At 49.1% G+C, this 14229-nt stretch overlaps 1 protein-coding gene across 1 annotated transcript in view; it reads left to right on the forward strand.

Moving 5' to 3' along the window:
• The window catches only part of LOC148519779 (cilia- and flagella-associated protein 337-like), a 99046-nt gene extending 89422 nt beyond the window's left edge, over positions 1-9624 (forward strand). The window contains exons 24-26 of the mRNA XM_088476131.1: positions 297-436; positions 2584-2648; positions 8120-9624. Coding sequence (XP_088332257.1) covers positions 297-436; positions 2584-2648; positions 8120-8282 — 368 coding nt within the window. The 3' untranslated portion in view covers positions 8283-9624. The remainder of the gene's footprint in view (positions 1-296; positions 437-2583; positions 2649-8119) is intronic.
• The last annotated feature ends 4605 nt before the right edge of the window (positions 9625-14229 follow it).

The following is a 14229-nucleotide window of genomic DNA, read 5'->3' on the forward strand; positions in this document are numbered from 1 at the left end:
GACCCTTTTTCTGAACGAGCGAGCGCAAATAGCGTCCGGCTCTGAATCAGGCCCTAAGTACATGTCTACAGAATGATGGTGCACCTTAATGACCATGCAGCCCTATTGACTGTTGACATTCAGAACCAGTCGACCTTTTGATGCCAACCTTCTGCATGTTGACCGTCTCACTTTCAATCTTTCATACCACACCAAGCTGTAGTATAGCAGACTATATGGGCCTCATTTATTACTGCTGTGTTTTGCTCTATTGTATTGGAGAGAATTAAATGTGACAATATGTTATTTCTTTCTAGGTACATTTGGACAAAATAAGTCTTGGTGCATTCAGACAAACACATCCAGTGACAATAGTTTTAGCAGCCAGAAACAACAGTCACATAACTTCAAACAAGATCCAGAGGAAGAGCAGGAGCAACTGCTCCACGTCTCTGAGGTGTGTTATTAGCTTTGTCAAGTTGCAGATGATACTGTAGATGCACTATGAAGAGAAAGCTTATTTCATGTTTTTTGGCTATGAATATTGAGAACCTTTGATAAATAGGTTACACACATTAATGTAAAAGTAACTTACTGCCCTGTAATGACTATTACTATACAGAAAATATTGTACATGGATGAGCAGATAGAGGCTAGCTACTAAAAGATTCAGCACAATAAGAGAAAATATTCTTCTGCACCAAACATTAAAACACACCCACCTCCGCCCACTATACAGGTTTTTTAGCACTTTAACCCAAAATAAAGTCGCCTCTCATTGTGCTTTCTCATAACCTGCACAATTGACCTTCCATTGATCTGCTGCAGACTTCCTCCTGTCTGATCCCACCTATAACACGGAATATTCAACCTCTCCATTAGTTCTCTGCATTGTAACCTGCACAAAACAACCAGCAATCCTGTGCAGTGTCCAGTTAGGAAAGATCAGATATCGGTCAGGATGGATAGAAGATCTGCTCTGTTGGTATCTTCGATTTGGCAATTTGGTAATGGTAATTTGCAAATGCTGTAATTATGCCTTATGAATTCTTCCAAATTGATATGGGTGGTCATAAAGGACCTAGGGCCTGATTCAGGGGGTCATTCAGACCCGCTCGCAAGCGGGTCGATGTTGTGCGAATGCGCGAGACCCGGCGAGCGACGAGAAATACGTCGCTCGGGGTCTCGCACCAAAGGGGGCGTGCTGTCGATGGTGAGTGACAGCACGCCCCCTTTGGTGGGCGTGCCGGGGGCGTGGCTGCCAGACGGAGGCGTTCCTATGGGAACGCCTACCGTCTGAAGCCGGCCCCACTGACATCAGTAATGATGTCAGTGGGAGTGATTTTGGCTCTGATAGAGCCAAAATCACTCCTGGGCTTGCAGCAGCGAGACCCTACCGCAGGGTCTCGTCACAAGCCCAATGGTCGCGATGGTCTTGACCATTGCGACCATCTTTTTGGCTGCTCGCATATGCTGTGGGTGGTCACCCACAGCTATGCGAGCGGCCAGGAGGCCGCTCCATTTTCAGGTAGGAGGGCACTGATTCAGAGCGAGCGCCCTGGTCAGAGCGTTCGGCTCTGAATCAGGCCCTCAGTACGCACACAGATGGCCAATTGTAGTGTATTGCACATGCGTATGCATTGCGCAAAGGCATCACTGTGATCATACTGCAATCGCAATGACCACGCAGACGCATCGCAGAGTGATTGACAGGAAGTACCATTTGGGGGAATCGGTATGATTTACTGCTGGACGCAAGTCCGGCGGTTGGAATCCCGACAGCGGCTGCCCGACGTGGAAGACAATCCCGATCGTCCCTAAGGTAAGTATAGATTAACCTAATTCCCTTCCTTAGCCCTAACCCTCCCTTAGGGGTGCCTAACCCTAACCCCCCCTTCCCCGCCGTCTAAACCTAAGTCCACCCCCCCGGGAGCCCTATACCTGACCCTCCCCCCCGTGGCTGTCCGCGCCGGGCATCCCTTCGATCGGGAGGCGTCTAGATTTAGACACCTATCATTTAACCCTCGACGGGATTAAGCAGTCGGGAAGCCGGCTGTCGGGATTAGGTCCACCGGCTTCCCGACTGCATACCTCATTTGGGGGTGTTGACAGGGGGGTGGACGGCGTATTGCAGTCGTGTCAGTGCATTTGAATGTCGTTACAGGGACGTGTAAAAATTGGTCACTGCGATGGCATACACAGCTTGAGATCTCACTATGTGCGGTGAGGTGAGCAATTTCTGGTCTGACCTTGTGCAATTGTGCGTGAGGCTCCGATGTTACTCGATGATACCGTCGGTTTCGCAGACTTGTAAGGTATTACGGATGTGAGTAAGGAGAAGTGGGCATCCTTATGTTGTGCTGCAACGGCATAGCGATCGCAGGCATTAGCATATTTTTGCAGTGGGTCTGCGTGCGTAATCGCACTTAGGCAAAGTAGCAGCATCTGCATGTGTATGTGCAGCATAACAGACTGGACGGCTATACGAGGCAGGGAATAAAGAAGAGAGTCAGTTTAAGTCTCTGGACAAATAAAACTGACTTTCTCACCTCTGGTCCATTACATACCGGGGGAGAATAAGTAAATCTGTATTTTTTGTTTCAGGTGGAGGCTACTTCAATTCTAATCGATGACAAAGATATTGCCAAACTACTAAGCGAAAGAAACAGGTAAATTTGTGCTTTGTACAGATGTGCCCTCACTTATCTTTGTCACCGATGCGGCAAATGTGCACACACATCGCGGCCAGAGGAGGAGCGTAGAACCATGGCGCTCGGAGAAAATACATATCATAGCGTCCCCCCCATACTAAACTGTGCCAGTGGGGTATGGCCAGCCATGCGGTGGAATAGTGAAAACAGCAAACAGTGGCAGTATCACGCTGTTGAGGTCCCATTGAGGGAATAGAATGCTTTGTTGAGGCACTATCTGACATTAAGGGGTAGCTCCATTGGCACTGCTTTATTTATGTATAGCACCTAGGATCTGACTTTTATTTCATTTGAATCATTGTTATTAGTCAATAGAGGAGATTGTATTATATATTCTGATAATTTAACTTAAATAGACACATGTGCTAGAGTGAGATTCCACAGGGTGCACAGCTTATTACTGCAATTACTGCCACAAGCAGCTATCACTGGAGTAGGGACACCTATATACTTTGCAAATTTACATTGCATCTATATTAATGTGATTACTACTAATCATGTTCTGTCTGCCACCATTATTATTATTTCAGGTCTCCTAATATTTTTTAAAAGACCCTTCAAATAACACTGTGTGGTCATCAGGGGTTGGCTGGCAACTTTTAGCCTGGGGGGCAAATGCATGCAGGCGGCCCTGGCAGAGGAGTAGCGTGTAGCCAGGGTGCCCGAAGAACGTGCGTGCTACGGCGCCCCCCACCGTCAAATGTTTCAGGGAGGAGGCGGGTCCATATGGGATTAATGTAAGGTAAAAATAAAGATTAGGGGCAGCCCCCTGTCGTAGTGCCCATATGCAGTGCCCCCGTGTGCCACAGGAGAGAACACCCTTATGCAGGCCTCCAGTAGTGCCCCCAGTAGTGATTCTCCCCCTATGCAGTGCCCCTTGTGCCCCCAGTAGTAAGCCCCTTATATAGTGCCCCCAGTAGTGGTCCCCCCTGTGCAGTGCCCCTTGTGCCCCCAGTAGTGTGCCCCCAATAGTGGTACCCCCTAAGCAGTGCCCCTTATATAGTGCCCCCAGTAGCAGTCCACCCCCATGCAGTGCCCCCAATAGTGGTAACCCTTATGCAATGCCCCTTAAATAGTGACCCCAGTTGTAGTCTCCCCCCTATGCAGTACCTCCAGTATTGCCCTTTATATAGAGCCCCAGCAGTGGTCCCTCGATGCAGTGCCCCCAGTGGTAGTCCCCTCCCCTCCCCCTATGTAGTGCCCCTAGTAGTAGTCCCCTCCCCCCTATGCAGTGCCCCTAGTAGTAGTCCCCTCCCCCCTATGCAGTGCCCCTAGTAGTAGTCCCCTCCCCTTGTAGTGCACCTAGTAGTAGTCCCCCCCTTGTAGTGCCCCCAGTAGTAGTAGTAGTAGTCCCCCCTTTGTAGTGCCCCCAGTAGTAGTAGTCCCCCCTTTGTAGTGCCCCCAGTAGTAGTAGTCCCTCCCTTTGTAGTGCCCCCAGTAGGAGTAGTCCCCCCCCTTGTAGTGCCCCCAGTAGTAGTAGTCCCCCCCTTTGTAGTGCCCCCAGTAGTAGTAGTCCCCCCCTTTGTAGTGCCCCCAGTAGTAGCCCCCCCTTGTAGTGCCCCCAGTAGTAGCCCCCCCTTGTAATGCCCCCAGTAGTAATAGTCCCCCCTTGTAGTTCCTCCAGTAGTAGTAGTCCCCCCTTGAAGTGCCCCCATAAGTAGTAGCCCCCCCCTTGTAGTGCCCCCAGTAGTAATCCACCCCCCTGATAGTGCCCCCAGTAGTAATCCCCACTGGTAGTGCCCCCATAGTAATCCCCCCCCTGGTAGTGCCCCCAGTAGTCCCCCCCCCCAGTAGAGAGAGACTTAATTAAAAAAAAAAATCACTTACCTGAAACTCCCGCTCCTGGTCCCGCCGCTAACAGCTCCTCCGGCCGCTTTGCATGGGAGAGACGTCATTACTCATGACGTCTCTCCCATTACCCACTGCGGGAGCCGGAAGATGGCTCCCGCAGTGGGAGCAGCAGCAGCCGATGAGAGTCTGACAGACTCTCAGTGGCTGCTAATTACAGCAAACACACAGCTGCCGGCTCCGGCGGCTGTGTGTTTGTGCTGTGTAGCGCTGACCGAACTCCGTACGGTCAGCGCTACACACGCGTTGCAGTCTGTGTCACAGTGACACAGACTGGCAGCGGCCCGTATGACGCTGCGGCCCGGGGGGCACATGGCACCCTGCCCCCCGGCCCAGCCCGCCACTGGTTGTCATGCCCGGGAACACCTCCATTACTTTAAATAGCCAAGCAGTGACTTTTTTAAAACTCATACCTTATATTTGAAGCCTATGGTATTACCTCAGATGTGTCACTTTTAAGTCCATTGAAGCACAATGAATGAATTAGGAGATAGGAAGGGAGGGGATCAAAGAGGAGAAGGGAGAGGAACGTGCCAATCAGAGAGGGTCAGTGACAGAAGCCAATAAGAAAAGGAGAGGAGAGGGGTGGTGGCAGAAGCCAGTATGAAAGGAGAGGGGAGGGTCAAAGAGTTGATCAGAGAGGGGTGGTGACAGATGCCAATAAGGAGTGGACAGGCAGGGCCAGGACCAGGAGCGGGTTTCAGGTAAGTGTTTTTTTTTTTAAATTTTCATTACGTCTCTACTGCGGGGGCACTACAAGGGGGGATTACTAGGGGGGGAATACTACTTATGACACTACAGAGGGCAATACTACTGTGGGGCGCTACAAGGGGGATTACTAGGGGGGGAATACTACTTATGACACTACAGGGGGTAATACTACTGGGGGGGTGCTACAAGGAGGGATTACTAGGGGGGAATACTACTTATGACACTCAGGGGGTAATACTACTGGGGGGCACTACAAGGGGGGATTACTAGGGGAGGAATACTACTGGGGACACTACAGGGGGCAATACTACTGGGGGGCGCTACAAGGGGGATTACTAGGGGGGAATAATACTTATGACACTACAGGGGGTAATACTACTGTGGGGCGCTACAAGGAGGGATTACTAGGGGGGGAATACTACTTATGACACTACAGGGGGTAATACTACTGGGGGGCACTACAAGGGGGGATTACTAGGGGGGGAATACTACTGGGGACACTACAGGGGGTAATACTACTGGGGGGCACTTCAAGGGGGGATTACCTGGGGGGGAATACTACTGGGGACACTACAGGGGGTAATTCTACTGGGGGCACTACAAGGGGGGATTGCTAGGGGGGGAATACTACTTATGACACTACAGGGGGCAATACTACTGTGGGGCGCTACAAGGGGGATTACTAGGGGGGGAATACTACTTATGACACTACAGGGGGGTAATACTACTGGGGGGCGCTACAAGGAGGGATTACTAGGGGGGGAATACTACTTATGACACTACAGGGGGTAATACTACTGGGGGGCACTACAAGGGGGGATTACTAGGGGAGGAATACTACTGGGGACACTACAGGGGGCAATACTACTGGGGGGCGCTACAAGGGGGATTACTAGGGGGGAATAATACTTATGACACTACAGGGGGTAATACTACTGGGGGGCGCTACAAGGAGGGATTACTAGGGGGGGAATACTACTTATGACACTACAGGGGGTAATACTACTGGGGGGCACTACAAGGGGGGATTACTAGGGGGGGAATACTACTGGGGACACTACAGGGGGTAATACTACTGGGGGGCACTTCAAGGGGGGATTACCTGGGGGGGAATACTACTGGGGACACTACAGGGGGTAATTCTACTGGGGGCACTACAAGGGGGGATTGCTAGGGGGGAATACTACTTATGACACTACAGGGGGTAATACTACTGGGGGGCACCACAAGGGGGGATTACTAGGGGGGGAATACTACTGGGGACACTACAGGGGGTAATACTACTGGGGGGCACTTCAAGGGGGGATTACTATGGGGTAATACTGGGGACACTACAGGGGGTAATACTACTGGGGCACTACAGGGGGTAATACTACTGGGGACACTACAGGGGGTAATACTACTGGGGGCACTACAAGGGGGGATTACTACTGGGGGCACTACAAGGGGGGATTACTACTGGGGACACTACAAGGGGGGGATTACTACTGGGGGCACTACAAGAGGGGATTACTACTAGGGGCACTACAAGGGGGGGGACCACTACTGGGGGCACTATATAAAGGGCACTGCATAGTGGGTACCACTACTGGGGGCCCTGCATATGGGGGGAGTACTACTGGGGCACTATATAAGGGGAATACTACTGGGGGCACAAGGGTCACTGCACAGGAGGACCACTACCGGGGGCACTGTAAAAGGGGCACTGCATAGGGGGTACCACTACTGGGGGCACTGCATAAGGGGACTACTACTGGGGGCACTATATAAGGGGAATACTACTGGGGACACAAGGGGCACTGCACGGGGGGTCACCAAAAAATATACTTGCTTACCAAAAAATTTGGGCTAGGGCCGGCCCTGTGGACAGGGTAGAGAGGGAAGAGAATTAAAAAGGTGAGAAGTGAATGTAATCAATCTGACAGGAAAGAGGAGGTGACAGAAGATGATCACAGAGGAGAGAGGGCTGGAGGGGAGGCAATCTGGGCATCTTGAGGGAGCATGAAATATAGAAACGGATCTCAGATCCATAACTTATTTAGGATATAGAGCAAGAAACGAGATAAAACTAACAGGTGTCCATCATACTGTGCAGTGCCCCATGAATTCTGGAACCCTGGAAGGCGCCCTCTGTCCATTTTGGCACCCGGAGCTCATGCTCCACTGGAACCACCCTCGCTACTCCCTGATCGCGGCATTTGATTTGGCGCGGACGCCACAGTATGCCAGGCCAGCATTCGCACCATGCAATCCCATGAATCGTGAGAGCAAAAAAGATGCACGTGCCCATTCACGGAGGAGCAACCCTCAGCTTGCATACCGCGGAAAGTCGCAGGTGTGGCAAATATGAGCGAGGACACATCTGTACCTATGAATGCATTGTAGGCCAGTTACAAGAGCAATGGGTACTTCTAAGAATTACCTAATAGGATGTCAAAAATATAAAAAATTATCCTTATTATGAACACTAATAGGGATGGCGTATTAAAGTATTTGTGGTCTACAGTCTATAAAAGATCATGGATGTCCTTGGTAATATGGTTATCATTAACACTAGGGCAGTGGTTCTCAAACTCGGTCCTCAGGACCCCACACAGATCACATTTTCCAGGTAACCCAGCATGTACACAGGTGTAGTCATTACTCACTGCCACAGTTAAAATAAATCCACAGGTGGAGCTAATTATTTCACTTGCGAATACATGAGGAGATCAGGAAAACATGCACTGTTGGGAGTCCTGAGGACCGAGCTTGAGAACCTATGCACTAGGGGATAGAGCATGTTAGATAAACAGTAATGAGACGATTGAAGCAATGTATAATATATGTCTCAATAAAGTGGTCTAAGAATCTCTTATTTCATTTACCAGATTAAAACTGGCAGGCCCAAAGCAAGAGGAGCTCCAGCAAGCCAGTGGGAAAATGAGCGCTTATAAATCCTTAAGGATCTGTGACTTAATGTCTGTGTCCGCTACTATTCGGAAGCCAAACCCGGCAGCAGAACTGAATGACCCATATGACCTGGCTTTCTAGTTCCGTCACTCCTAGGAGGATATTAGAAGTCAGGACTGATATTACTTGATGGACCTTTACTACTCTGATAAATCCCTTCATTGCGATACATGATGCTTACAGCTGGAGATACCTTTAGATGCTATTACTGCTGTGCTTATTCTGCAGTGGCCATTACAACAGACTAAATTTTCAGCCAGTAGGGATTGTTGAACTTGGCTCAGCTTCTGGTCAGAATCGCCTGTAATTTTTTCTTTAGTAAGAGCTTATAATGATCCATTAGAGCAGCATATTTATGGGGCAATATACAATAAAACCAAGCCATAAATAGGGGACAAGTGAATTCCCACTAAGCTTCTCAGTGGAGATCTTAGATGTACTTTGTTTTTATGACAGTAATTATATCTACCAAGGTTTTCCATTCTTGGAGCACATTATCTGTTCCTGTGGCCAAATGTGATCATGTGACTTTAGATGCAGTTGTGGTATGTCATTAGTAGAGAACAGTGTGGCTGAAAATATCCCCATTTAATGATTGGAGTATGTGTGTATATATATATATATATATATATATATATATATATGTGTCCCACACTACGTTAAATTAACTGTTAGAGAAAAGCATGAGAGCTTAAACCCACAAACATTTGTCTTCAGCAGTACAGATCTTTTGGGTCAGTACAATAGAAACAATCATTGGTTGTTAATTGACTCCAGGGACAATATAGTAATAAAGATTTGCAAGGCTCCGATGACAATGTTAGTACTATGTAAATGAATGCTGCCAATAATATCTAAATATAAGTAAATATCATAGATTGAAATTACAGATTACACAGGACAAAACCTTGCACGCTGCTGCACAGTGAATGTAAATACAATACAGTACCAAACTCTAAAATACTAAGGGACCTATTTATCAATATCAGCCATAATCAACGGAGGAGCAGCTGGCTCACAGGGAAGGTCCCTCTGTGACATGCAGATGACAAGAAATAAAGTACCAACAACATCTGAAGATGGTGCTGATTAAAGCCTGCAAGGTGCAAGCTCTGAAAAAAATTGCATTTTGGTGCTTGATGCAGTTGACAAGCTATTCATTATCTTTACTATTGGAAAGGTATGAACTGCAGTAACATTTCAATCCATAAATAAAACCAGGAATTAAATTCAGCTGATAGTGAAATGCACAATGATAAGAGGCCCCCTAATATCTGGGTTTCCAACATCAATCTCTTTACTGCCAGCCTTACCACCAAATGTATACTGAAAGTACAATACAAGCATCATTGCCGTTTATGTCACAATCTTTATTATGCCACCCTCACTTTAATGCTTTATAGCTTAATATCCTGGTATAAAAAGAGAGCACTATAATGAAAATGCTAATTGTTGATTAAGCAAAATAATTTTGCTCTTTGTAAACTATGTTGTATAAGTGCACATTAAAAGTTACTGTAGCTTTCTGTCCTAAGGACCTGGTAGAAGTCTACATGTTCAGTAACATTAACATCTTCGCTGCAGAGTTTGAATGGGGCTCATCCTCCGGATATACAGTAAGATGGGAGCGGTTGCTAGGTGGCAATACTATTCCCTAGAAAAAATTAAAGTTGGCAGATCATATATTCCTGCAAACTACAGTTTTTTTTGTTGGGAGGCGTGTGGTAAGTATTAGGGGTAGGCTTAGAGTTAAGAGCAGGGCCGTCTCTTCCATTGGGCTTAATGGGCAGTTGCCCATGGGTCCCAAGCTTCAAGGGGCCCGCCAGCCCCCTGCTGCCACGGCCAGTTGGTAAATGTTTTATTTTTTTTAAGCACCGTGTCCCAATCCGCCAGGCCCCCTTCCCCCCCCCGTGACAAGCGATACCACAACATCCCCCCCCCCGCGGTTGACGAGTACTCACCATCAGGGGCGGATTGGGCCTTTGTGGCCGTCCTCTACTCCGCCGGCCTGGCTGGCTGCTGCTGCTGCGATCAGAGCTTTGCTCCGATTGAGCAGCATACTGTAGTTGAAGAAAAATGGCCGACGGGGGAGCTGCTGCGCATGCCCACCTGCAGCATCTCCTCCCATAAGCCTTTGTGGATCCATCAGTCACCACTGATGGCTCCGCCTCCAGTCCATACGCGGCCCGCCTCCATCACCCTCTACATCTGCAGTGCAGCGCAGCCTTTCCTGCACCCACAGTGGCAGCCGGCAGTCCACGGTGTACACAGAAGTCGAGGAGCAGGAGCCAGCGCCGGCCAGTAAGTAAACTCTATCTAATAAATCTGCCTGTCCGACTAGTGTCAAAGAGGGGGGTGGGGGTGTTGGATACACAGGGGGCCAGGGGAATCTGGGGAATGGTGAGAATAAGGAATGGAGAGGCTTAGAGACAGGGGCTCGGGAATGGTGATGCTAAGAGATACGGGGCTGCGGAAGGTGATGAGGGGCTAAAGATGGTGCTGAGGGGCAGAGGATGTTGCTGAGGGGTTGAAGATGGTGGTGAGGGGCAGAGGATGGTGCTGAGGGGTTGAAGATGGTGGTGAGGGGCTGAAGAGCAGAGGATGGTTATGAGTTTACAAGGGCTTAGGCCGGTGCTGAGGGCCTGGGGGAAATCAATGTTTGTGTTGTTTATTGTTTTCCCTGTGAGGGCAATCATTAAATCAATGTCTTATTTTTCTTATGTGTGCTTTGGGGGCCAATGTGTTTTATTTTTTCCTAAGAGGGAATGGATGTTACATTCTCTACTCCCACTAAAGAAAAAAAAAAGTGTAATAAATACCACCAGGCTAGAATAGAATAGGTGGGTAGGGGCCCCAGTGCATTGCTTTGCCAAGGGCCCACCCTGCTGTTAAGACAGCCCTGGTTAAGAGGAGGGTTACGCACTAGTGTGTGTATGGGGGGTGGGTTAGGCTGCGGGAGGGGAGGGTTAGGGTAAGAGTTATAATACAGACATCTGACGGGATTCTGACTGTTGGCAACCTGTCCATCAGGATCCCGTACCCATCCCTTCAAATTCCACAATGGAATTATGTACAAAATAAGTTTTTGTGTGGCCACTAAGAATTACGTGAAACCCTTGTAGTGGCTGAGTAAACCATGGGTCGGTTATATCAATTAAAGGGAGTTTTACCCCTCCGAGCTGCAACGGCTAGAGCTAATAAGCCGGTATCTAAAGTGGCTAGGTGTGACAAGTACGGATCAATATCCCAAGTTTCAGAATATTGAAGACAAATTGATCTAAATAGTAGAATACCCCATAGCAGGGATAGGTAATTCTATTATCTATGATGGTTGGAATGATAGGATTGAGGACCTCATTCAGAATCGGTCATTGCGGCCACTTGGTCGTAAGCCACCGATGTTCGCTAAACTGCGCATGCGTAAAATTCGCAATGCGCGTGCGCAAACTAGCTATTACGATCAGAAATTGCTCTCTCCTTGAACACAGCCAGGTCGTTAGTTTGAGTGACAGGATGAGGCATTTGTGAGTGGTAACAGGGGAAGGTGCTTGTGAACGGGGGAGTGGAGATCCGAACGCAGGCGTGCCTGACTATGCAAACGGCGTTTTATGGGAGTGCATAATTAACTAAGTAGTGTCATGGCACATGTGACATGGGAGGTTTTTACACTGACTAGATCGTAGTGCTTAAGAGAGGGTATGGCCAACCTTAAGCTCTACGAGCAGCTCCGATGGTTCCCGATGGTCTCAATTAATCCTTATATGCCGGAAGATGACGTGTAATGCGAACGATTCGTCCAGCTAACGATCCATCTTAACGACGCAACTTGCGAGTGCTTCATTTGCATATCCGGCCCCTTTTACCTTATGACCGTGCGGGCGCACCAACTGACTCTGAATGAGGTCCTGCGTTCTGAGCCATGTGATCTGATGGTGGATAATGCACTGCCTGACAGACTTCTTTTCTCTGTTTTTGTATCAACTGATAAAGGCCCTGTGAGCATAAGATATCTGAAAACACATTGCAAAGTATCTAGCCTTCATCCTTGGTCTCAAGGAAGCGTTAATGAAAGCTGTTGTGGATGTAGCTATGGTTAAGTCTGGCAACAGCCTAGCAATGTTGCCATCCACGTAGAGCGAAGGAGATTCTGCAGAATGCCTGGTGTGTCTCGGAAGCAAGCTGCAGGAAAAACCCTATTCTGATATGTGCAATGAGGGGAATCTAAGGTGTGGACAACCAAACTGGACAGACCAGAATGATTGTGCAATACAGAAGAGCCGATGGGGGAAATGCATAATTAAACAGAATGTTCATCCATTGAAAAGACAGGGGACCTAGGGCCTGATTCAGAGCCGAACGCTCTGACCAGAGCGCTCGCTCTGAATCAGGGCCCTCCTCCATGAAAATGGAGCGGCCTCCTGGCCGCTCGCATAGCTGTGGGTGACCACCCACAGCATATGCGAGCGTCCATGATGATGGTCGCGATGGTCTTGACCATCGCGACCATCGGACTTGCGACGGAGACCCTGCGGTATGGTCTCGCTGCCGCAAGCCCTGGAGTGATTTTGGCTCTATCAGAGCCAAAATCACTCCCACTGACATCACTAGTGATGTCAGTGGGGCCGGCTTCAGACGGTAGGCGTTCCCATGGGAACACCTCCATCTGACAGGCACGCCCACTGCACGCCCACCAAAGGGGGCGTGCTGTCAATCAACATCGACAGCACGCCACCTTTGGTGCGAGACCTGGAGCGATGGAGAGCCCGTCGCTTGCCGGGTCTCGCGCATGCGCACGACGGAGCTCCCTCCGTCATGCGCATGCGCAGTGGGGGAACATCGACCCGCTTGCGAGCGTCCTGCGCTCACGAGCGGGTCTGAATGACCCCCTTACAATATAGATTACAATTGTGATTACGCATGCAGATCCAAGCCTGATTCAGCAAGGATTGCTATTCTGCTAGAACGCATGCTACGCAGTTGCTAATATCAGTGGTGAAATGCAAATATGTGCAATCACATTGAGATCACAGCTTTCCAAGGATGCTCACTTCCCCTTACACACATCCGTATACTTGGGCAATTGGGCAATATAGTGAAACAATCGGTAACATCGGACCCATACGCATAGTTAAGGCAGGTCAGACATGACTTAGGAATTACTAACTTCAGTACATGCTATGAGGCCTCAGGCTGCAGTGGATAATTTATGCACGCCCCTTCATCTGTGTTGCAACGCGTTCGCTTGACCATCCCCCGTCACCACCCACAACGGCACTTCCTGTCCATCAATGTGCTCTGGGCCTGCGTAGCCTCTGCAGTTCCCATCACAATTGCTAGTTCGCGCACTGCATACGCATGCGCAATGCGAATTCATCGTCCGATTGCGTGCGTCTTTGCTACTGCAATCCTTGCTGAATCAGTCCCCCACTGCGAAAATATGCTAATGAATGCTATTGAAATGCCGCCGCACAGCCAGCATAGAGACGCCCACTGCTGCCCACTACCAATATCTCACATCCATCGAGTAACATCGGCCCCTCTCACACAATTACAACAGGTCTGACCTGTCTCAGAAATTGCTAACCTTGTCGCACGGAAGAGAGGACACAAGATGCAGATGCCGTCACAGTGACTAATTTTTACATACCCATGCAACGGCATTCATACGGACAGGCATTCATACGGACAACCACTCACCTGTCACCACCCCCAAACACTCAGAGCCTGTCACTCACTCTGCAATGGCTTTCTTTCTGCGTAGGTGATCGCAGTGTCATCACAATGCTAACACACACGCAGTGCGGTGCATACGCATGCGCAGTATACACCATCGGCCGATCTGCGTACACTGTTGCAGTTGCGATCCGGAATGAGTCAGGCCCAGGGAATCTACCTTTTCCACACACCCTACATCCAGACTCTGGAAACATATAGAGGAGTCTGGGAATTTAGAGCAGGGGTCTTCAACCCATGGCTATGGAGCAGTTCCCCATGGCCCGCCAATGGTTAGTGTAGTGCGGTCAGCACT

Source organism: Taudactylus pleione, unplaced genomic scaffold, assembly GCF_031769625.1.
Source record: "Taudactylus pleione unplaced genomic scaffold, aTauple2 ptg000183l, whole genome shotgun sequence".
Taxonomy (NCBI): domain Eukaryota; kingdom Metazoa; phylum Chordata; class Amphibia; order Anura; family Myobatrachidae; genus Taudactylus; species Taudactylus pleione.